We start from the raw sequence: 23,667 nt of genomic DNA on the forward strand, positions 1-23,667 counted from the left end.
TAATTATATGATTCTCCACTTGGAAAAACCTAGGGAATAAAAAAAATCAAACAAGACAAATAATAGTTACAACAAAGCAGGATACAAAAAAAGCCAACAAAAATAAAAATCATTATCATATATTACTCAAACTATGAAGAGATAAAAACCACTGACAGAATCTCAGAGCTAGCAGGCGTATCAGAGGCCAAATACGCTAGTACATACTGAATAAGAATCCCCCTACAACATACTCAATGAGCAGTCAACTAACTACTTGGCTTCAGAACATCCAGTGAAGTAAAACCCACTACCTCCAAAGGCAGCCCATTCCATTTCTGTATATGTGCTATTGTTAAGAATTTTTTCTTTATCAAGTCCAGATTTCCATCTTTGCAAATTCCATGCACAGCTCTTCATTCTAGAGACATTTGTGGTACAATGAATAACTGTAGTGGAGTGAAGAAGGCCTGAATTCCAATGTGGCCTCAAACATTGACCAGTTATATAACCCTAGGCAAATCACTTAACCAGTCTGCCTCAGTTTCCCCATCTGTAAAATTGGTATGTATGCGTATGTATACGTGCGTGTTTGTGTGTGTGGAGATAAATACAATAAATCAAAATCGAATCCATATTCCACATAAGCCCTTTAAATAGTTTTACAACAGTTATGCTGTCCTCCCCTAAGTCTTCTTGGAAATAAATATCACCAATTGCACCAACTGATACTCATATGGCATGATTTCAATCACCTACCTCACTGGGTTTGCCTGAATTCGAAATGAGGTAATATATGTAAAATCTTTTGCAAATCATAAGTGTTCCATGTTATTTATTGCTACTGCTGCTCTGCTCCTGTTGTAGGGACTACTACTCTCCCTTAGACATTCTACTGGTTATTAATATCTTTCCTGAAATGTAGTGTCCAGAATTAAATGGATGGGATGTGACTAGGACAGCATTCAGCAAAACTCACCTTCCATCATCATCCTCATCACTCTGCTCTCCTTATACTGGTCACCTTTCTGCATATAGCATCCAGATTTGAATTTGTTGTTCTTTGGTTATTTCCCATCATCGACAACTCTTTGCGATCCTCTTTGGGGTTTTCTTGGCAAAGATACTAGAGTGGTTTGCAATTTGCTTCTCCAGATCATTTTACAGATGAGGAAACAGAAGCAAACAGGGTTAAGTGACTTACCCAGTGTCACACAGCTAATAAGTGTCTGAGGCCAGACTGGAACTCAGGAAGATGACTCTTGCTTACTCCAGGCCTGGCTTTCTATCCACTGTACCACCTAGCTTTTCTATTTGAATACAAAATTTGGATGCAAAACTACAAATGTGATATAATCATGGCAGAGAATAGTTAAATGACAATAGCTCTGAGATTCTGTTAATGGAATAGATTTTTGCTGTTTTTAGATTGTGACATCAGATTAATTACTCATATTGCACTAGATCTTTTTCAGATGAATTAATGTGTATCTACACCTCTGCCATCTTGGACTTAGGTTCAAAAGAATCTGTATCCAAAATGTAAGATTTGACATCTGTTATCATTACATTTCATTTTAGTAGATTCAACTCAAGGCTGGTTGTAGAGATCGTTTTAGATTTTAACTCTTTCATCCAGCCTTCCGGGTTTTGAAAAAGAAGTCCCATTTAAGGTAATAAAATGCATTAAATAAGTGAGAATTAGCTTCCTAAGTCATAAATAAGACTTACTTAAATATAATAATAAAACAGTTTTTACAGAAATAAAGGAAGAGAGAAATTATTATATAGTTATATTTATATAAGAACCCAAATTAAGCCATAGATAGTATTAAACAAATCAGATTACTATATATAAACGAATCAAATTCTACTATTTATAGAATTAGACAAAATAATAAAATTCATAAGAAATAAAAGACTAAAATGTTAATAGAAATAATCAAAATAGTAAAAATAAAGGGCATTTGGCCTTACCAAAGCACAAACTACATTACAAACTAGTAGTTATCAAATCTGTCTGAAACTGGAGAGAAGCAGACTAGTTAAATCAATTAGATACTACAAAACAAAAATTAAAGCTGCATAGGCCTAAGAGCATGAACCACTGGGAAAGGAACTCTAACCAAAAAGAGCTTCTAGGAAAAGTAGAAATCTGTGAGGTAGAACATATGCATAGTCCAGATTCTTACAGCATATTCTGAATGCAATAAATTATAAATAGCTAAATTAAGGGAAAAAGGTATATCATAAAATGATTAAAAACAATGTAAGTTTATATATTTTACAACTGTGAAGAATTCATTACAAGACAGAACAAAAAACAAAATAGTTTAAATTGTATAAAATGAAAAGGTTTTGCATAAAAATGGATACAACTAGAATATGGAATAGGAAGTAAATCTTTACATCATAAAACTACTAAAAGTCTAGAATCCAAAATCTATTAAGAATTACAGAAATCCATTGGCTAAAGAGGGATTTCTTGACAAACAAGAGGTAGAAGAGTATGAAAAAAAAGATTCACAAGAAAATACATGAACTATTAACAACCTTTAGGAAAAAATGTGTTCAAAATCCATCATCATCCAAGAAATGAAAATTAAGACAACAAATTTAGCATTTACTATGTGCCAAAACTTATACTCAGCCCTGGAAATGCATTTTTAAAAGAGAGACAGTTCCATCTATCAAGACGCTTATGTCTTAGTTAGAGATATTATTATTTAATATTATATTATTTAACATAATATAGTATAATATTATTATATTATATGGAACACACATAGTAAGGTTCAGCTTTAGAATGGAGGGAAGGGTCCAGTGGGTGTAAGCTTTTAGATGCAAGGTGGATGGCAAGACTGAGGATTCCTTGAGGTGCACTGGTAGGACAGATAGCAATGCCTGGAGGCCTTGAGGGCATAGTGGCAGTACAGATGGTAAGGTCCAGTGAAGCTTAGGAAACCATGTCAGGGCAGATGGCAAAGCCTGGCAGTTCTCCATCTTAACAGAAGGATTATCGTTAATGACTTTTTGTTCATCTAAGTGGTCTGATCAGCTATGACCACCTAGTAAAATAAGGGTGGAAGGGGGACCCTGGAGGGGCCTGACCTACCAGCGATGGGAAGAAAATAATGGATCTGAGGGCTGAGGGGGAGTAGGGCCTCTGCTGAGGGGAAGGGGCTTCAGCATACAGCTGGACTCTCTGTTGGCTCTGAGTTGGCCTACTTGTGGAAAGAAGTCACACTGATGACTTGCTAATTTTTTGATCTATGAATGTAATTAAATATCATTATACTATAAAGAATGAAAAGAATTCAGAGATACATGAGAAGATATATATCTTTGTAGCCTCAGAGCCTTCCATAGTGCCTAATGTAACAAATACTACTTAATAAATAATTTGGTTAATAAATGTGTTGAATGAATGAATGAATAGATAACTTCCTTAAGGTCCAAACAATTTCTGATGGATAAGAACTTTGTTCAGATCCTCTTATTCACAGGTGACATTGAGCTAATTATGATTGTATCCAACTCTCGATCATCATACCACCATTTCAGTGAAATGTACAGCCACAATGAAAAAGAAACACCTGGTACTTCAATATTCTCCCAACTGTAATGCTCTCCCTCCCAAGGTACCCTGTATTTAACTACTTTGTATATATTAGTATTTAGTAAGTTCATACACATTGCATATAAAATTAAATACATGTATTTGTATTATGACATATTGCTATATTGTATGTAAATGGCTATTAACTTTACATATATTGCATATTAACTTACTCATGTATAAAATTTATACTATACATATTTTCATATATGCATGTTGTCTCTCATGAGAATGTAAACTCATTGCAAGGAGGAATTGTTTCATTCTTTTTTACCTGATGATCTGTATCTAGAACAGTGTCTGATGCAAAATGAAGCTTAATAAGTACCTTTTCATTGAGTTGCTGATATTTCAATAGGTCTATTACTTCATTAATTTGGATATTACTTTCAATGATACAGGTCACTACTTATTCACAACTCATCCTGTGCAATTCTTGTCTGAGTTCTCAAGTAGATTTCTTACATATCGTTTAATCAAACCACAAAAGGTCTTCTTTTAGGTCTTTTTACATAATTTACATTCTACTCTAACACTTTGGCTGTCTATAATCCATTACATACGACTGGCCCTTGTCCTATAACAATAATACATTTCCGAATGATATACCTTATGCTATTTCTTGCATCCCGGTCATCTTTGGAAATATGGTACAGTTCAGTTACACCCACGATTCATTTCTCCACTGCCCTTTGGTGTTATCTATACTTTGAGGGTCTCTCAGATGCTCCTATTTGTGGATGATATTATATCTTGGGTATCAAGCCTCAGAATATTACAGAGCCTTTGCAATGAAATCTATAAGGAACTATACAGAAGACATCAACAAGAATTTATTAAGTTCTTACCATGGGCCAGGCACTGTGCTAAACACTGCTAAAACAACTACAAGCAACAAGGACAACAGTCATACCCTCAAGAAGCTTACATTCTAATGGGGAAAACAATGAAAAGAAAGAACAAAAAAAGTTTTGATTAATGGAAATATCATTAAAGAAGCTATTTTAATATCTGCTTAGCTGCTATGCACTAGCAACTTTGGGAGTTGAGGGAAAAGGTGCCTATGCAGTGGCAAGGTGGAAAAAGTTCAACGAGAGTTAAGAGCAGAGCATGGAAAGGAATGAAAACATGGCTGACTTGGGCAATTCCCTTAATATGGAGGTTCTGGGAAAAACAGACCAATCAGAGGAAGGGGCCACTGGGGCACAGTGTGCTTCCAAGCTGAGAGGATCAGGAGCAGAAAAACAGGAAAAAATCTAATTTAAAAAATGCCTCATGCCCCATCTGTGACAAGCAGGTGGAAAATCCATTGATTTAGTACATTAATACGTAAATTTGGAATAGGCACTGCAGATAGATGATGAGTTGGGTTCAAAATTGGAAAAGAGGAATAGGGCAGGCTGGATTGTATTTGGGAAATTCAATGTGTTTTTAATCCTCAAAAATTGCTCCTTGGCATAAAAACACATACTTTTAAAAAAAATACAAATGTTCTCTGTGTGGTTTTGAATATTGGAACTCCACAGTCTCTGAAGAAGTAAATTTGTAACAAAAGAAAAAGTGGATGAAAAATGCATATTACCCAAGTTGGGTATCTTGGAATAGATTAATTAAAATGCAGTAACTATATTCAAAGCACTGCTTAAGTTCTAGGGACACAAATTACAAAGCAAGGTAGTTGCCTACTCTCAAAGAATTTACATTCTGAATGTGGTAGATAATGTGTAGAAGAGGTCAGCTACAAATCAGATGGAGAGGTCCCATGGTCCTAGATGGTAGGAAGAAGATGGTAATGTAGTTTCTTTAATGTCATTTCCGCCAATAAAACCCTGGTAGTTCATGATGTTAAATCATTTGACAATTCCAAGGACTTTGGTAAAAGGCAGTTCTGGGAAAGAAACAGGGAAGCAAAACCACCTGATGCAGCAACCCCATCTGACATTGTTTATAACATTTAGCAAACACAGTCCTTCATACCTCCAAGGAAATTAGGAAAATAAATTTCTCTTCTGGTTGGAAAATTGATCATTACATAATTATAATTATATAGTGCTGAAATTTATTTTAGTTTTCTCTGACATATTATGGTCCTTACGTATATCATTTTCCTGACTCTTTTAACTTTACTCCCTATCAGTTCATATAGACCTTCTCATGTTCCTATGAGTTCTTTATATTCATTGTTTCTTTTGATACAGTAATACTCCATTATATTTATATAACATAATGGTATAAATGGATATTCCCACCAGGGAAACAGCATAGTACAACAGAATGGGTATTAGATTTGGAGTAAGAGGACCTGAATATTCTCTCACTGAGTACCTATTACTCTGGACAAGTCATTTAACTATTCTTGGTCTCAGTTTTATCATTTTTAAAGTGAGAATAGATGTTGAATCAGATTACCTAGTAGGACCCTGCTGGCTGGCCTCATGTTGAATATGACTAGGAAGAAGAGTTTCACTTCATAAGGGAAACTTCACTTTTTATGATTTCAGACCCCATGTTGCTCAAAATATTCACATCTAATTCCAGTATGATCCTTGTGAAACTATTTAGAGATATATCATCTCTATGTATAGTAGGAAAAGCCATGGATGTAGAGTAAGAAGTTGTAGTTCAGTCATGTCTGATTCTTTGTGACCCTATGAACTAGGGGTGGGGAACCTATGACCTTGAGTCTATGTGTGGCTTTTTAGATCCTTGGGTGTGGCCTTTTGACTGAATCCAAGTTTTACAGAATAAATCCTTTTATTAAGGGGATTTGTTCTGTGAAGTTTGAATTCAGTCAAAGGGCTGCACTTGAGGACCTAGAGGCTACAAGTTCCCCACCTTTGCATGGACTTTACTGCCCATGGAATTTTCTTCGGAAAGATACTGGAATGGTTTGCCATTTCCTTCTCCAGTGAATTAAAGTAAACAGAGGTTAGGTGACTTGCCTAGAGTCACATGTTAGTAAGTGTCAGAGGCAGCATTTGAACTCAGGTCTTCCTTACTCCAGACCCAGTGCTCTGTCTACTGAGTTATCTAGCTGCCTCCTAGGCAAACAGAGTTTAAGTGACTTGCCCAGTGTCACACAGCTACTAAGTGTTTGAGGCTGAATTTGAATGCAAGTCTTCCTAACTCCAGACCCAGAACTCTATCCACTGAATCATCTAGCTCTCCCTGAAGTATGGAGACCTAAGTTCAAATCCTGGTTTCTTAGTTTTTGTGCAACTTTAACAAGGTTACTCCATTCCTCTGGGACTCAGTAACTTCATCTGTAAAATAAGAGCATTGAAAGAAATGATTTCCAAGGTCCTTTCCATCACTAAATCTCTAATGCTATGGTGGAGAGTCACAGAATACCACATACTCAAAAGAATTTACCCAATAATATAAAAAATATAGTGGATATATACACTTTAAGAATATTGCCAAATTTTGCTTATATTTTCAAAGAAGTGGGGCAAAAGACATAATTGAAGATATTTAGGGCAATAAAAGGAGGTAGAGCACAAAAAGGAGGTATTGAGAATGAGAACAAGAAACACATGGACATGGTTAGAGCCCCTGTGGAAGATGTTTGGGAGACAATGAATAATCATTGCAATGGAAAAGCTGTGAATAATTTAAAGTCTATATCAATTGAAGAATTGCCACATAGATGAAATTTTTCATGGATTTTTCAAAGCATCAAGGTATTTAAATCAAAGTTAACTAGTGTTCCTCCAATATTCAATCCATTTTCTTGTCACTTAGTCTTTTCCCATAATTTCTTTAAATACCACCAAAAGATGGAAATTCATTCTTTCATTAATTTCCCCATTTGCTAGTGTTCATAGAATGTTATAATACATGAAGTTCATATTTCAAGACTATTTCTAGTAACTTCATTTATTCACGATAAAAAGAAATTTTAGATAAAAGCAAGGAGATAGTCAGTTGTTGACACTGACCCTCGGGCATTAACTAGACTCAGGAATAAATGCTTGATCTCTTTTGCTTCCCTTCCAACTCCAAGGATTATGACCAAATAAATCCAGGCAAGCAGTTTCAGCAGGGGAGAGAGAAAAGAAGCAGGGGAGAGGCATGTAGTTAGGGATAACCCAAAAGGAAAAGATCACTGTTCCATATTAAATTGTTTGTTTGCAATCAGCAAAGTTTGAGACACCACCTCTTGAAATATTTTCCCAGAATTTAAAGTTATAACATCTAGTATGTTTCTTCTTAGTAGGTATTCTATCTTGTGCTGTAGAACCTCAGAAAACCATAGCCTTCTAAATCTGGAAGGACTTTAGCTGTAGCTGAGTATAATAATCCCTACTTAACTTTGCTACAACATTCCATGGCTGACTCCTACACAAAGCACAAAAGTCCTATCTAATAATTTTAGTCCTTTACCTGAAGCATGAACGCCTGGCAAATGGTTATGTGGCCTTTTTTGAAGACCTTCGTCAATGGGGAATTTGCTACTTTATAAAGGCATTTTTATATTCCTGTATTTTTTAATCTATGGCAATTTTAGAGATCCCTCATTTCTCTTTCCATTTCTACCAACCCCCATTAGAACAAAAAGAAAAAAGCTCAAAGAAACCTCATATTACTTTTGAAACTTTGACAATCAAATTAAGCATTGTGAAGTGCACTGCTTCATAGAGACAAATTGCTTCCAATTTTTGCCTCCTACTGCCACTCAGATAAGGAATTATTCACTCTCATTATGGTAGCACTTAGAGACAAAAATAAAAGATTTTTCCATTATACAAGGAGCAACATCTGTTATTAATTTTGAAATCTTTTGGCAGTTGCATGTTATTTTCAATGTTGATTTCAGCCCGCCTGCATTTCTTTTCTTGAAAGTTTGAAATGAATTGAATAAAAGCATGATTAAATGTCACCCAGATTTTCACTTCACTTAGGTAATCCTGTGTTAAATCACATGGACACTGGGACCATGTTATTTGTGGCTTCTACAAGTTTCCAAAGGCAAGTCAAGATGCATACAACACATAGAGACAATTTTTATGGATATTCTGGGATTCCAAAATTTGGGTAATGCTATAGAATTCATATATCAATATGAAAAATAATTCCTTATATACTAAAAATAATGGTGTCAGAGAAAGAAACTGCTTAATATTTCACTTTGGACAATTATGGAAAAAGTGGTAATTAGACTATAAGGACAGAACATGAAACACAAGTTGAAGAAAGGAAATAGTTTATATAATTAAAGAATTTTTTTTAACATGGCAAAGAAAGAACCAAAGAACCAAAAACAAATGTAACCTTATTCCTATTCAACTCATGGATACAATGTCATCAAACTTCTATTTTTAGAAAAAATTATTGTTTTTGTGAAAAATGTCATTTTTGACATGATAAAATATTGACTAGGAGGAAAATAGTTTAATTTTTTAAAAACACAAGATATATGCAAATCAAGAAAACAAAATGATGAATATCTTAGGGTTCTGAAGGCATTAATAACAAGGATTGCAAAGGACTGGCCATTCAGGCAACTCAAAAAGGAAATGAGAATAAAATAGAATTTAGGAAAATGAGAGAAATGCACAAAGTTTTAAAGTAAAAGCAAATAAATATCCTTTCATCTTTGCAATATACAGATAGCAGATGCTAAATTTTTCTTGATTTAAGTAGAATAACTGGAAAACACAAGAATCAATGGGCAGTCATCCAGAAAAATATGAGTTACTGAGAAGTAACCAATAAGGCTTTGGAAAAACTAAAATATAACTGAACAAAATAAGTACTTTCAATGCTGAAATGCCAAGTTACATCAATAATAGAGGGGGAAATGAATACAATTGCTGTCCCTTTTCTCTGATTCCCTTAGCAATTTTGCATTATACTATCAATAGTTTGAACATATGATCTAATTTCTTTCCTATGGCTATAAGCTAATTTGGGGGAGGGACTATATTTTAGTCACTGAAACATACCCTTACACTGGAAAGGATCTTAGAAGTCATGTAGTCCGATCTTCTCTTTTTAAAAATGAAGAAATGGAGGACTTGAAAATGATACATGATTTGTCCAAGTTCTCATCTTTGTGTCCTCTATGGTGTCTAATATTGTCCCTTTGACATATTAGTCAATAAATATTTATTAAATGAATTTTGAATGAATGGATATACTATAAAACAAATGAAAATTTCATTAACAACCTAGAAAAGCATAGTCAGTGATAAGGTCAGTTCTCAGAGTGATGACCTATGTCCAAATTATTCTGATACTCACAGATGTTCTTTTTCTCAAAAAATTCCTTAAGATGCATCATGGAGCCACTGGCTTTCATAAAACATTGTATGAAAACTATTTCTAGAACAAATACATAGTTCAGATACTGTGCAGTATACTGAACAGAAAGCCAGTCTTGGAAATAGGAAGGCCAGAATCCAAGTTCTACTTTTAGCATACACTGGAAGTGTGACATTGAGCAAAGTATTTAATCTCTCAGGACCCCCAGGTAACTCTGTAAGCCTGTAAGTTTCAGGGAAGGTGCCAACCTGCCTTGGGGAAGGTAGTGTTCTTACCTGGAAGTTCCCCTGCCAATCAAATCAAGGTTTAGCTTTTAAAAGTACCTAATTAGTGGTACACAACTGATTGGTAATCATATCTAAATTATTCTTATAGGTAAATGCATCAATTTGAAGAACAGATGCAGTGAGAGGACTAAGAGCATTTCATTTATTTTTTTATCATTAATCTTGATCAAAGAAAGTAGAAATGTATTCTTCATCCTAAAGAAGACAGAATAGGATGGTGCTCATCACACCTAAGAAAACCAAAAGGAAAATGGGAAAGGGTCCCACATGTACAAAAATATTTATAGCAGCACTCTTTGTAGTGGCCAAGAACTGGAAATCAAGGGGATGCCCATCAATTGGGGAATGGCTGAATAAATTATGGTATATGAATGTAATGGAATACTACTGTGCTATGAGAAATGATGAACAGGAAAACTTTAGAGAGGCCTGGAAGGACTTATATGATCTGATGCTGAGTGAAAGGAGCAGAACCAGGAGAACTTTGTGCACAGCAATGACCACAGTGTGCGAGAGTTCTTTTGGAACTTGATAGCAATGCAAGGAACTAAAAAAAATTCTCAATGATCTTCTAAGGCAAAATGCCTTCCACATCCAGAGAAAGAACTATGGAATTCAATCACAGAATGTAGCAGATCATTTTTTTCTGTGTGTGTGTTAAATGTTTTGGTTTGTTATAGGATTTCTCCCATTTATTTTAGTTCTTCTACACAGCATAACAATACTGAAAATGTATTCAATAGGAATGTATGTGTAGATCCTATATAGAATTGTATGCCGTCTCGGGGAGGGAGGGGGATGGTGGAGGTAGGTAGGGGGGAAAAAATCTAAGTTTTATCATAGCGATTGAAGAACACTAAAAATAAATAAAATTAATATTAAAAAAATTTTAAAAGAAGAAAACCAAAAGGAATTCAAAGTGACCAGCAACTTGGTGCATAAAGTCCAACTGACTATCAATAAAATGATGACAGAAAAAATCAATTAAATCAACTAGAAGAAGAAAGTATGGCTAGATATAAAGACAGCAAGAAAAAAATATTTGAAAATTAAGCTGAATGTGAGTCAGCAGTAGAGCGCTGTTATATAAAAAAAGAAATGGACATGAGATGGGGATATATAAACTGGATTATGCCATGCAGGAGTCTGGAAATAATCCTTCTATATTTGGCCTTGGCTGATGCTATCTTCAGTACTAAAATGCAGTGTCCAGCTCTGCTTTGCATATTTTTAAAGGATTTTGAGAACAAAAAGAGAGGACATAAAAGAGGAATATAAATGATGTTCCTGCAAGAGAAGTTTTAAAAACTTGAAGTTATTTATCCTAAAAAAGAAGCTACCAGGATGACTGTCTGTAAATGCATAGTGATTATCAAAACCAGAACATCCATGCCTTGTTCTCTAGCTCAATAAATAGCCAAAGTCTGAAATGGGCTAAAGGGGAACTAAAAGAGAATTTGGCTAAACACAGTCAATAATTACTTATTAAACTTTAAACTATATGCCTAATATTATACTGAGCACAGGGCATTTACTACAAGGAATGAAATAATTCCCTACTCACAAGAAGCATGCATTCTAATGGGGGAGAACCACAAGTCCACATATGAATTTATGTCACATAAATATAAAGTGAATAAATGAAAAGTATTTTTTAACAAGTTAGGTTTAAGATGTCCCCAGGACATCAAGTCTGGCCCAAGAGACAAGTGGTGATATGGGACTGAAGCTCAGGAAAAAAAAAGCTTATACTGAGACACAGTCCTAGGAGTTATCTGCATAAAAATGACAGTTAAACACATGGGAGCTAATAAAGTTACTGAGTGTATAAAAGGAGAAGAAAAGGCCTAGGACAGAACCTTGGGGATTGCTCACAAGTAGGGAGAGTGATATGGATGATGAGCCAGCAAAGGAGTCTGAGGGTTGGTAAAACAAGTAGGCAGAGAACCAGGAGAGAAGAGAGAGTATCCAGGATGCTGGGTTGGACAACAAAGTCAAATATAGGAAAAAATTAGGAAGAACAAAGACTGAAGAATTTCCCAGTGCTGTGGGGGTATGATAAAACAACAAAACATACCAACAAGTTTGGTTATAAAATCACAATCCTTGGAACTTTATAAAAGTAGGATAGATAAATAGCTTTTCCCCCAAGGGCACAAGAACTCAAACTGACTATTTAATCATTCAATTAAAACTATTCTTTCCAAAATTATCAACTATTTATTGAATGAAAACTCCAATAGCCTCTTCTCAATTCTTTCCTAATCTTCTTGCCCTACTTGGAACATTTGAGACTGTTAATCATCTCCTAGATGTTCTCTCCTCTCTAAGTTTCTGTGACAGCGTTCTCTCTGGTTCTCTTGTTATTAGTGTAATGTCTCCTCAGCATCCTCTGCTGGATCTTAATTCAGATCATGTCACTAAGAGTAGGTGTCTCCCAAGACTCTGTCCTGGGCTCTCTTCTCTTATCCCTCACTCCCATATGTTAAATATTCTCTCTATGTAAATGATTCTCCAGATCTATATATCCAGTCCTGATCTCTCTCCTGAGTTCTCGTCTTGTATCATCACCTGTCTTTTGTACATTTCAATTGGATTTTCATCAGCATCTCAAACTCAATATGTCTAAAAGAGAACTCATTATCTTTTCCCCAAACTATCTCCTCTTTCTCTTTTTCCTATTATATTTAAGGGCACTACCATCTTTCCAGTTACTCAGGCTAGCAGCATCAATGTCATTCTTGAATCCTCACTCTCACCTCACATATCCAATCTGTGTTTAAATCATATTTTGACCTTCATAACCCGTTTTCTAGATTTGCATAGCCACTGTCTACACCCTGGCACTCTGAGATTGTCCTTCATTTACAGTCTATACCTTGAATGTATATATTCATTTGTATGTTATTTCCTTTTTTGGAATTTGAGCTTCTAGAGGGAAGAGAACATTTTTGTTTGACTTTTTTTTAACTTTCTCTGTACCCTAGAACTTCACAATGTGTCTAGTTCTTAATAAGTGTTTGTTGACTGATTCTTGACTGATCACCTGAGAAATCCATGTCATATTTACCATGTTAATGAACAGTGGGGATGTGTAACAATTTTAGTACTGTAACATGGACACTCCTGTCCATATAACTCTAACCTATAGGGAAGGATTGATTTACTTGGTTTTCTTTCCAAAGTGAATTTATAGTATAATTGGTTGCATGTGTAGGACAGCATGCGAATGCTGTGAAAGAAATAACAGGAAGATTCAGTAAAAGAAGACAGAGATCATGGGATCATCATGATCTGAAAGGAACTCCAGAGCCCATCTAGTCTAGGTACCCATTTTACAGGTCAGGAGCCTGAGTTCAAGACATGTTGAATGACTTGTCCAAAGTCACCTGTGAATAAAAGTCAGAGGTGATATGTGAAGCCCCGGGTCTTCTGACTCCAAGGTCAGGGTTCTTTCCACTATACTACACTGCCTCTAAAGCCATCCTCTTTGTCACTCACTGCCATCCAAAGGCATCTCTGAAAAAGAAAGCCAAGGAATCCAGGAACTGTCAAAGTAAAAATTGCACCATGAAAGACATTTGGATTATTTTTGTATATACTTAATGTAGTGACAATTTGTAGATGGTTTAGTTGCACACAGAAAATAAAATTTACCTGCTCAGGCTGTCTGGAAAGATTGTTGTAAGGATCAAGTGAGAAAATGAATATGAAAGAGTTTTGAAAGTCAAAAACAGCATGGAAATAGCAAGTATAATTTAGAAATATATTATTGTCATTACTGTATTATAACCTTTATTTTTTCTGTAATTTACATGTATAGATCTTTTTCTATCCTGTGCAACAAATGATCAAGCCTGCAATAAATTTAGCCAAAATTAATGCTTCTACTTTTTCCTAAGTTTTATGTGGTAAGTAATGAAGGTATTAGTTCAAGAAGGAATCTCAGGGACGGGTGAGACCTTGAGGAAGCATCCTCCCATTCTTCCTTATCTTCCATATAATCTCACATTTAAACTCCCCCAGATAAAAAAACATCTATTTTTTCTGTTCTTTGTTTCAGACAAATGGAAAAGTTTAGGGTTTTGGAGGCATTGCTACTGTTTAGGTAAATAAAATTATTCTGTGCTCTAGGGTGAGCTGATCACTATCTTAATATCCTTCTTTATAAAACATATTAAAATTGAAAAAATCATTAGAATTCAACTGAAATAAGTTTACAGAAGTACACAATCATGTTAAAGAAGTAAATGGTCAATCACTCACTACAGAGACTAATTGAAGTCAAAGGGGCTTCCCTTGACTTTGAGCATTACCACACACGTTTTAGCAATAATCACTTTTATATGACTTGAAATGTTTTTCATCAGACCAATCTGAGACATAAGATTTTAAAATATGCTGTATTTACATTGTATTTTTTTTGAAATTAAGAGAATTCTGACTAGAAATATCTAACCAATCCACAAAATCAAAGTAGGGAAATTAATATGTAATAAGTGAATAACCATAGGAACACAGAGGATTAAAATATGGAACTTACCTTTTTCACTTACACTCTCACTCTCAATCTCCACATCATCACAGCTTGTGTATTCTGGTGTGGAAGCCAATTCCTCTTCCGAGCTACTCAAGGAAACCTGCCGCATTTTACCTCCTTTCTTTGTTTTATGAGGCTTTGGTGGTGGAGGTCTTACTGACTCAGACTGATCTGAACTGAGGGAATCATTCCTTAACATGGTTTCCATTTTTTCACGTTTTGTTTTCCGGACAGCAGAACTGGGATCTAAGTGGTGTGGTTTCCTTAATGAGTCAGTACGCCTCATATCAGGTCTATCAATAGGGATTGGACTCCTCCGAGGGGTAGGAGGGCTATGATTTGTGGTCCTCTGACGATTAGGACTGGGTCCCTGAGTCTCTCGAGTTCTTTCCATTGAATATGAGCGCTGGTTTTCCATGGCGGCCCTGCGCTCTGATGTGGATCTTTGCCTTGACTGACGTTCCATTCTTAGCATAGGAATCCTAGAATCTTCAAGTTCCGTATTAGCCAGTGAAACATCACTATGCCTTCGCTCATGTCGTGCTCGGGACACTTCAGCATGGATACGCATTTGTTCTTCATAAGGCTGTGGCTTTACTGGGTAACGAGCCAAATTAGGGTCACTTCGGTAGCGTGCCTGGTATTCCTCCTCCCTCCTTTGCCTTTCATATTCATCCCTATTCTCCACGTCCTCATCATCTAGATACTCTTTGGAACGTCTACGACTTCTCCTGTTGGAGTCCCTATAATCTACATGTTCAGGTTCTTCAAACAATTGAGGTCCATGATGAGATCTCCTTTCAGCATAATCTGAAGGAGATCTAGGCATGGCACTGTCTGATGTAGCATACTGGGGATATTCGTCTCTCTCTTCCTGTGGATCGTATCTTCTATTTTGTTCTCTGGATATTGATGGGCTCCTTTTCCTAGAGAGTCAAATAAAACAGAAGGTAAGAAGAGTAAAGATTACATTTCTTTATGTCATGATGATTCACAGAGCAGATGCAATATTAAAAATCAGTCTCATGTCAATTCACAAGGAGTTATGCTCTGTTTTTTTGATTAAAATAGTCATTAATATGAAAATATGTCTTGCATGATTGCACATACATATCAGATTGCTTGCCATCTCATGGAGGGGGAATAGGAAAGAGGAAGAAAGAGAAACTGGAACTCAAAATTTTTAAAAAATGAATGCCAAAAATTGTTTTCACATGTAATTGGGGAAAAATAAGATATTATTTAAAAATAGTCACATTATAAGAGAAATATTGTTCAATATGAATTTCATTCAGTTGAAAATATTTTTATAACATAATTATTGAACTGTGTTTCCACTATCTAGTGATTATAGTTATGCCATTAAGTATATCATGTTCATCAACTCAATTGGTCAACTGCTTCCACCTTTCCATCTACGTTGTACCTGAACCTTCTTTAATGGTTGTTTCTCCCTATTATAACATAAGCTCTGCAACAGCAAATACTATCTTGCTTTTCCAACCATATTCCTTGCATTTAGCACAGTATTTTACACACAGTAAGCAATTAATAAATGTCTTTTCATTAATTTATGAGCTTCTTTTTATAAATACCTATTAATTTGGAAATGCTTGATTGTGCCCTAGCTTGTATAATTCTTTCATTGTTGCCTTTTGTTGGAGCTATGGGACCCTGGGCACACTGCTTAGCCTCTCCATGCCTCCTGTGAACCCTGTAAGTTTATAGGTTGCTTAGCAGTGGCTGAACTGTAGTAAGTTTCCTTACTAGGAGTCCCTATATCATTTAAATTACAGTTCTAGGCAAAAATACAAAATCTTACAAACCGAAGTGGATTATCAAGTCCTGACAAGCAAAGACTTTACCTTTGACCTCTTTGTACCCATGTGATATAGCAAAATCATATGTGGTATACATTCAAAAAATGCTACTTTTGAACCTATTCTAGGTGATAAATGAGAACATGGATTTTTAAAAATAACATTAATTGACTTCATATTGTATTTCTGGGTATCATTGATTTCCTTCATGTATAAAACTGATTATCTTTCCTTTATAGACCCATTCTTCTTTACAACTTCTGTATTTCTAACTGTGGTACCATCACTCACTGCCAGTGTCAGAAGCCTCAGCCTTATCATTAATGCTCCCATTTCCTTTCACATCTCAGATTGAAGTAAGTTACCAAGCTCTGTCAATTCTATTTTGGCAGCATGTCTCCCATCTGTTCTCTCTTCTCTAGCCCCACTGCCACCACCCTAATATAAACTCTCATTGTCACCTGCCTCCCAAGCTTTCCTTCATCCTAGTTATCTTTCATATTGCTGCCAGGCTTAATTTCCATGTCTGTAGATCTGATCCTGTCACTCTTCTGCCCAAAATATCCAGTGGTTCCCTATTGGCCAGTAAGTAGAATTCAAACTCCTTTGCCTAGAACTCAAGGCTATTTAAAACCTGACATTTCCCCAACTTCTCTTCCATATACTTCATGTTCTAGCTAAACAGGACTACTCTGTGCCTCTGTGAACATCCCCCATGTCTTACTCTCTCTATGCTTTTGCTCACATTGTTCAATTCACTAACCCCCTATGAAATCCCTACTTGTAAGATACTGTACTAGGTGATGCAAAGACAAAAACAAAATGGTTCCAGATTTCAAGGAGTCTGTGCCCTTCCTCTACTCTCAATTAAATTCTTAGCCACTATTTTTTTCAACTCAAATGTCCCCTTCTCCATGAAGTCTTTTTACATTATCTATTGTTGAGAATAATCCTCCCGTAGCATGTCTTGAAACACTGTTCTGTACTTCTTTAATGTACTTATCCCTAAATGGAGCTCATCAGGAGTCCAGTCTTGGTAGTGTTCTTTTCTTTTCAATGTTTACTAATTACATTGATGAAGATATCAATGGCATGCCTACCAAGTGTATCATTGCATATTATTATCATTGCATAATATTATATATTATTATTTATGTGTCTTTTCTGCCTATTATTATGTAAGCTTAATGAGGGCAAGGGCTCTGGTTTACCTAAACTTTAACTGTCCCTTGGAGTCTCTGTCTCTGGTGCTTTGAATTTATCCATTTATTCAACAAAGATTTATCTGGTGCTTGTAACTCATTGTAGACTCAGTAATGGTTTGTTAAATTGAATTGAATTAAATTTATTTAAACTAAAAATGAATTACCTAGACAAGAATCTACTGTTTAGTGACCCTCAATTACTGTTAACATTCTAAGTCACAAACATAAATTTTTTCATCAGGATGAAAAAATAAAATTTTTGAAAGATTTGCTATTTGTATTAGATACTATGGTTGCAGAAAATGAAGAATAGTATGAAATTTGTAAGTATTTTTCCACTCAGAATATTTAAAATTGTATGACCTTACTATAGAATTTTCTAAATTCCATCTTAAGAGGAAACAATGTATATTTTCTTTCTCTCTGGCACCAGATTATAAGCATTGATTAGTCACTTACCACATGCCAGGCAGTTATGCACTGAGAATAAGAAGACAAAAAAATCCTATTATTCTTGTTTTCAAAAAGTTTATACTCCATTGGCTGAAACAGTACCTACTTAGTTCAGAATCTCATCATCCTTCACCTGGACTATGAAGTTCTTTCCTAATTAATGTCCTTGCTTTAAGCTTTTCCCTATTCTAATTTCACACGGATACAAAAAAAAAATCTATTTTTTCTTTAAGTACAAATCTGGTCATGTCATTCCCCTATTCAATAAAATTTAGTCTCTCCCCGTTTCCTCTAGGACAAAATATAAGCTTTTATGACCTAGAAAGCCCTTCACAACCTGGCAACAACCTTCCTTTTCAGCTTCATTTTCCTGTCCTTGCCTTCCTACACTCTACAATGTACCCAAACTGGCTTTCTCTTGTCTTTTCACATTAGGCATTCCTCTTCCTTCTTGGTGCCTTTGTACTGAAGTAGGGTGTGTGAAGAGTAGACAGATGTGACAGATGCAGAGTTCAAGATAACATTAGGATTATGAGGCTCTGACACAAGAATAGTGATGTGAACAGAGAACAATGGTCAGATGTCACAGATGGTGTGTTGGTAGAAATTGTGAGCCTAGGAAGAATGACTTGAAGATAACATTGGAGTTATGAGGTTCTGACACAAGAAGAATAGTGATGCTCTTGACAGAAATAAAGTAATGAGTTCTGTTTTGGATATGTTGAGTTTAAGATTCTTCAGAGCATCCAGTGTGAAATATCTAATAGGCAATTAGTGATATGGGAGGCATAAGAGTGATTGTGACTATATTGGGACTTACTGGGAATATAAATCAGGGAATCAGTTGCCTGGAAATGATTGTTAAACAAATAGTAGCTGAGGGGGCCAAAAGAAAGTGTAGAGAGAAAAGGGAAGCAGGTTGAGAGCCTTGGGATACATTAAGAGTACAGGGGTATGATATGTACAATTAGCCATCAAAGGAGACTGAGAAAGTGAAGCCAAAAGAGAAAGAGAATCAAGGAGGTGGTTTGAAAAGGGTGGTCAACAGTGTTAGATGTAGCAGAGAGGATTAAAAGGTAAGGACAGAGTTTTAACAATTTAGATATCTTTGGAGAGAGCTGTTCCAATTGAATGATGAGGACAGAAATCTGAGTGAAAAAGGCTGAGAAGTGAGTTCAAATATTAGAAGTGGAGGCACTTGTGGACAGATTATTTTCACCCAGAGTTTGTCTAAGAAAGAGATAAGAGATATAGACTGAGAGCTTGAGGCGATGGTAGAGTGTAGTGCAATTTTTTCTAAGGATGAAGGAGACTTGAGCATATTTGTAGGCAGCAGGAAATGAGCAATTAGAGTGAGGTTGAAGATGATGATGTGGGAGCAGGGAAGGAGAGGAAAGAGGAGAATAGAAAGATTAAGTAGAACAATCTTCTGGAGATGAATGCAAAATGCTGGACTTTTCAAGTCAGTTTACTGGTCAGAAAACTGAGTTTCAAGGTCTGGAGCTTCCACTCATTAGCTCTGCTACCTTAAGCCAGTAATTTAACCCGGTTGGTGTCAATTTACTCAATTGTGAAAGAAAATGGTGGAAGCATGTAATTTTCATTTTGTCTTTATGTATCCAGTCCCTAGAACAATGAATTGTACACACACCAAAGGAAAGATCTATGATTTTGTCAGCTTAGTGAACTCCTGGTATAAGAAAACCCTCCACCCACACAGATCCAGCTTACAAACTCATTTATAACTATGGAAGAGAACAAGCATTTATTCAGCACCTACTATGTGCCAGTCCCTGTGCTGAGCACTTTATGAATACTGTTTCAATTGATCCTCACAACGACCCTGGGAGAGAGGTGTTATTACTATCCACATTTTACAGTTCAGCAAAGGTAAAGTGATTTGCCTAAGGTTTTGTACAACTGGTAAGTGTCTGAGGTTGAATTTGAACTCAGATCATCCTGACTTCAGGACCAGTGCTCTATCCACTGTGTGGAAAGACTTTGTGATTCTTAAATGGTCTATGTTAAAGAGTCTGTCATCTGAGAAGCATTCTAGAATTATTCCTGGGACAGGAATGGCTGGCAGCAGTGTCTTCATCAGGAGCCAAAACCACACTCGATGTGATGAGGAAAAAGAGAATCAAGGCTGTAAAATAGGCCCAGCAGAAAACTACAGCATGGCTAAAGGGAACTTCATGAGTATCTACTCCACAAAAGGGGAAAAAAGGACTTCCAGTAGGCAGGAGCTGTATCATTATCCCTTTGTCCCATCAATTTCTCTGGCTGAGCCCACTTTCCCATGAACTTGGTATGTGTACTTGGCAGTGGGACAATGCGTCATAGACTTATTGGGGGATGTTCTATACCAAATGCTCATCTTAGTAAAATCATCATCTTAGTAAATATTCTAAAAGCTAATTAATTTTGACATACTTATTATATCAACTAATAATCACGGTGAGGAGAAAGCACATTGATGGAGACTTATGAGCTATGTCATTAAAAGAAAAACATTACAGCCCCTTAGATCTAGCTACTTCTAAAGTCCTGAGGGACATAACTATGCTGTGGTTCTACACTGATCATGAGTATCATAATTACAAATCACCAGATGTCCCACAAAACGATGATTTTTTTGTTCCCTTTGTATTAATAAAACCAACTCCCTTATTTGCTTCTCTGAGGAGCTTACATACTTGGGGAAAATAATGTACACACACAAATAAATATAAATAAGTTGATTTCAGTGGGAAGGACACTAAAAACTCAGGGGGATCATAGTAGGTCTCATATAAGATGGGGCATTTTTTACAGTCTTTCGGGAAGTTAGGGTCTCTATAAAGCAGAGGAGAGAGTACACTCCAGGCATGAGGAATAGTTCATATTAAAACACAAAAGTGACTGGAATGTAAGATGCATGAAGGGAAGTAATGTGCCATAATCCTGTAAAGAAAGGATGAAGTCAGGTTGCAAAGGACTTTCAAATGTCAGAGACATTTGTATTTTGTTCTCAAGGCAATAAGGAGAAATGGAAGCTTCTTAAGCAGGGGAGGAATAGGATGAGACCTGTGATCAAGAAATCTTAGTTTGCTAACACCAAGGATGCCAAACTGAAATATAGTATAGCTCCTGTTCTCTCAAGGAGTCTGCAGGCTAGCAAGAGAAACACATTTTCACATGTAATTAATAATACAAAGTAGAATGTAATGGGTATAAAAGGAAAGGTCCAAATAAACTATAAGAAGAGTTTGTTTCCAGTTTAGAGTATCATTCCTATCCACTAAATTGAAACATGAAAAAATTTTGCAGTTACAACAGAATATTTCATTTTTTTCAGGAAAAACTTTCTAAATTTAATTTTGCAATCCCAAATTGAAGATTTTCTTTAGGTTTAAAAATTGTATCTAAAACATCATAGATATGTTGCACAATAGGATTTGTTCACATCGTGTATATTCAGTTCCACATCATAGTGTTCTCTACTTCTTGATATTATAATCATCAACAATTATGAATAATGGGACAAATTTTTATCATTTTCACATCCAAACAATACTCTCTCTTTCCTCCCATTATTAAAAAACAACTTTCAAACTGATTGTAGCATCTTTCTTTTTATTAGATCACACTTTATCTCAATTTTTCCATCACAAAGCACATATCAGACTGTTTTTCTTTATTCTCACACGTATAAATCTTTCCCATTTGCTTTCTATTCTCCCTCAATATCTTTTTTGTCTCACATCTAACTACTAAAACTTTCATTTCCAAAATGATCATTTTTTTCCTGTCAGTTTTCTTCTTAGACAACAACAAAAAATCTTACCTGGCAATCACTTCATTGCGTCCATGATATAGTAAATGGCAGGATCTGTCCCTTCCCCCTCCACCCACACATAAAATCATCCTCAGAAATCTGTCTTATTTTATAATTTGGTCTCTGCTCACATCTTTTACTTGTACCACCCAGCCAAATGATTCATAGTATTCTTAACCATCCCCTAAAAATGAACCATTCACTTTGGTCAGTTTCATTTCTATATTCTCTAGTAGCCACTATGCTGTGCATATTATACTCATATTACTAATGTGTATGTAACAATTAATAATCTCTTTGAAATTTCATACCAAAAACTTTGTAAGGTCTCTTAAAGGACTCATCCCAATAAAATTTTTTTCCAGTTAAAAATTAAAAGCAGTTACAACTCTAATATTTTGTCACCTCAACGATTTATATACTGTGTAATTTATTTAATTTTTAAGTTATTTCCTTTCATTTCCATCTTAGGCATTACAGCCTATGCCACTTTATGCATTTTATCCAATTCCAAATAAACTCTTGATTTTTAAATTCAGTATAAAATATTTTTGAAGTCTTTTAAAAAATTTTGCCAGTAATTTATAAACATTCAAAATGTAGTTAAAATACTTGGGATTTTTCAGCAGAAAGAACCATAAGTGAATATATTATTTCTCTAATGAATTGAATTGATATTTTTATAATGATACAATTGAAACAACATACCTTAAGGGGTGATCTTTTTTTAGTTATTATGAAGATTTTTGAAAAATGGTTACCTTCAGAATCAGTGATAATTTTGCATAAAATTGTGCACGTTTTGCATAAAACTGGCTTTTCTGAAATGTTTATAATCCAAGACCCACTTTCAAAATTGTATTCCATATGCTAAATTTATTCCTTATAATCTCAATTAATAGGACCTCATTTAGAACTTCATAATGGATTAAAAAATTAGAATAAAAGCAAAAAGCTAAAAGCAGTTAACAATCTGAGAAAATACATCAATATGAATAAAACTGCATGAGTTATGAATCATTGACATTATAAGAATTAAGATCACATTCCATTATTATATTTCTTCAATGTATGCATTTTTAAAACACTACATTGAAAATAAATTCTAAAATGTGAACCTATTAAAGCATGCTGCTGTAAGCATCTGAAAGAAATATAAGCTCCTGCAAAATATAAAATAGACAAGTTTCTTTTAATTGCTAACAAAAGTTTTAATTAAGCAAACTGGCGGTATCTTTAATCCTCAAATAAAACCAAAAGTAGAAATCTCACATTACTTTTATCACAAGACAAATTTAGTTCATTTCTTTACTATTTTACCTTTTGATAAACCCGTGCACATCTGTCGAGCATGAAGCATCATATCCATGAGAATACATCAATGCCTGTGCCCAGCGGTGCTTTCATTTAATCCTTCTAGCTCCAGTAAAATCATATGAACAGGGCTTAATCAGGTGATGGAAAAGTCCCTACTTGCTTACAATCTTTTTATTTTCCCCAACAGACTATTTTTTTAAAAATAAGTTTTGTATAAAATCAGCACTAATTCCAGGATCTAGGCATAACATCCCCCAGGGATAGCCCAGTGGTCAAACTGTTGGATCAGAGTTACTCTGTAATGCTGTTACTATGTGCTGTATATAGTTAGAGGTCAATTAAGAATGTTCCCTATAAGGAGGA

The 23,667-nt window shown here is 35.2% G+C and overlaps 1 protein-coding gene across 12 annotated transcripts in view; it reads right to left on the bottom strand.

Moving 5' to 3' along the window:
- The window catches only part of RIMS2 (regulating synaptic membrane exocytosis 2), an 842,692-nt gene that overhangs the window by 482,235 nt on the left and 336,790 nt on the right, over positions 1–23,667 (bottom strand). For 10 of the 12 annotated variants that reach the window (XM_072603307.1, XM_072603309.1, XM_072603321.1 and 7 more), the window contains one exon: positions 14,696–15,618. In XM_072603307.1, coding sequence (XP_072459408.1) covers positions 14,696–15,618 — 923 coding nt within the window. Of the gene's footprint in view, positions 1–14,695; positions 15,619–18,176; positions 18,696–23,667 lie in introns of those variants that run through there. The other 2 variants (XM_072603315.1, XM_072603314.1) reach the window with 2 other exon arrangements.

This window comes from Notamacropus eugenii, chromosome 4 (genome assembly GCF_028372415.1).
Source record: "Notamacropus eugenii isolate mMacEug1 chromosome 4, mMacEug1.pri_v2, whole genome shotgun sequence".
Classification (NCBI taxonomy): domain Eukaryota; kingdom Metazoa; phylum Chordata; class Mammalia; order Diprotodontia; family Macropodidae; genus Notamacropus; species Notamacropus eugenii.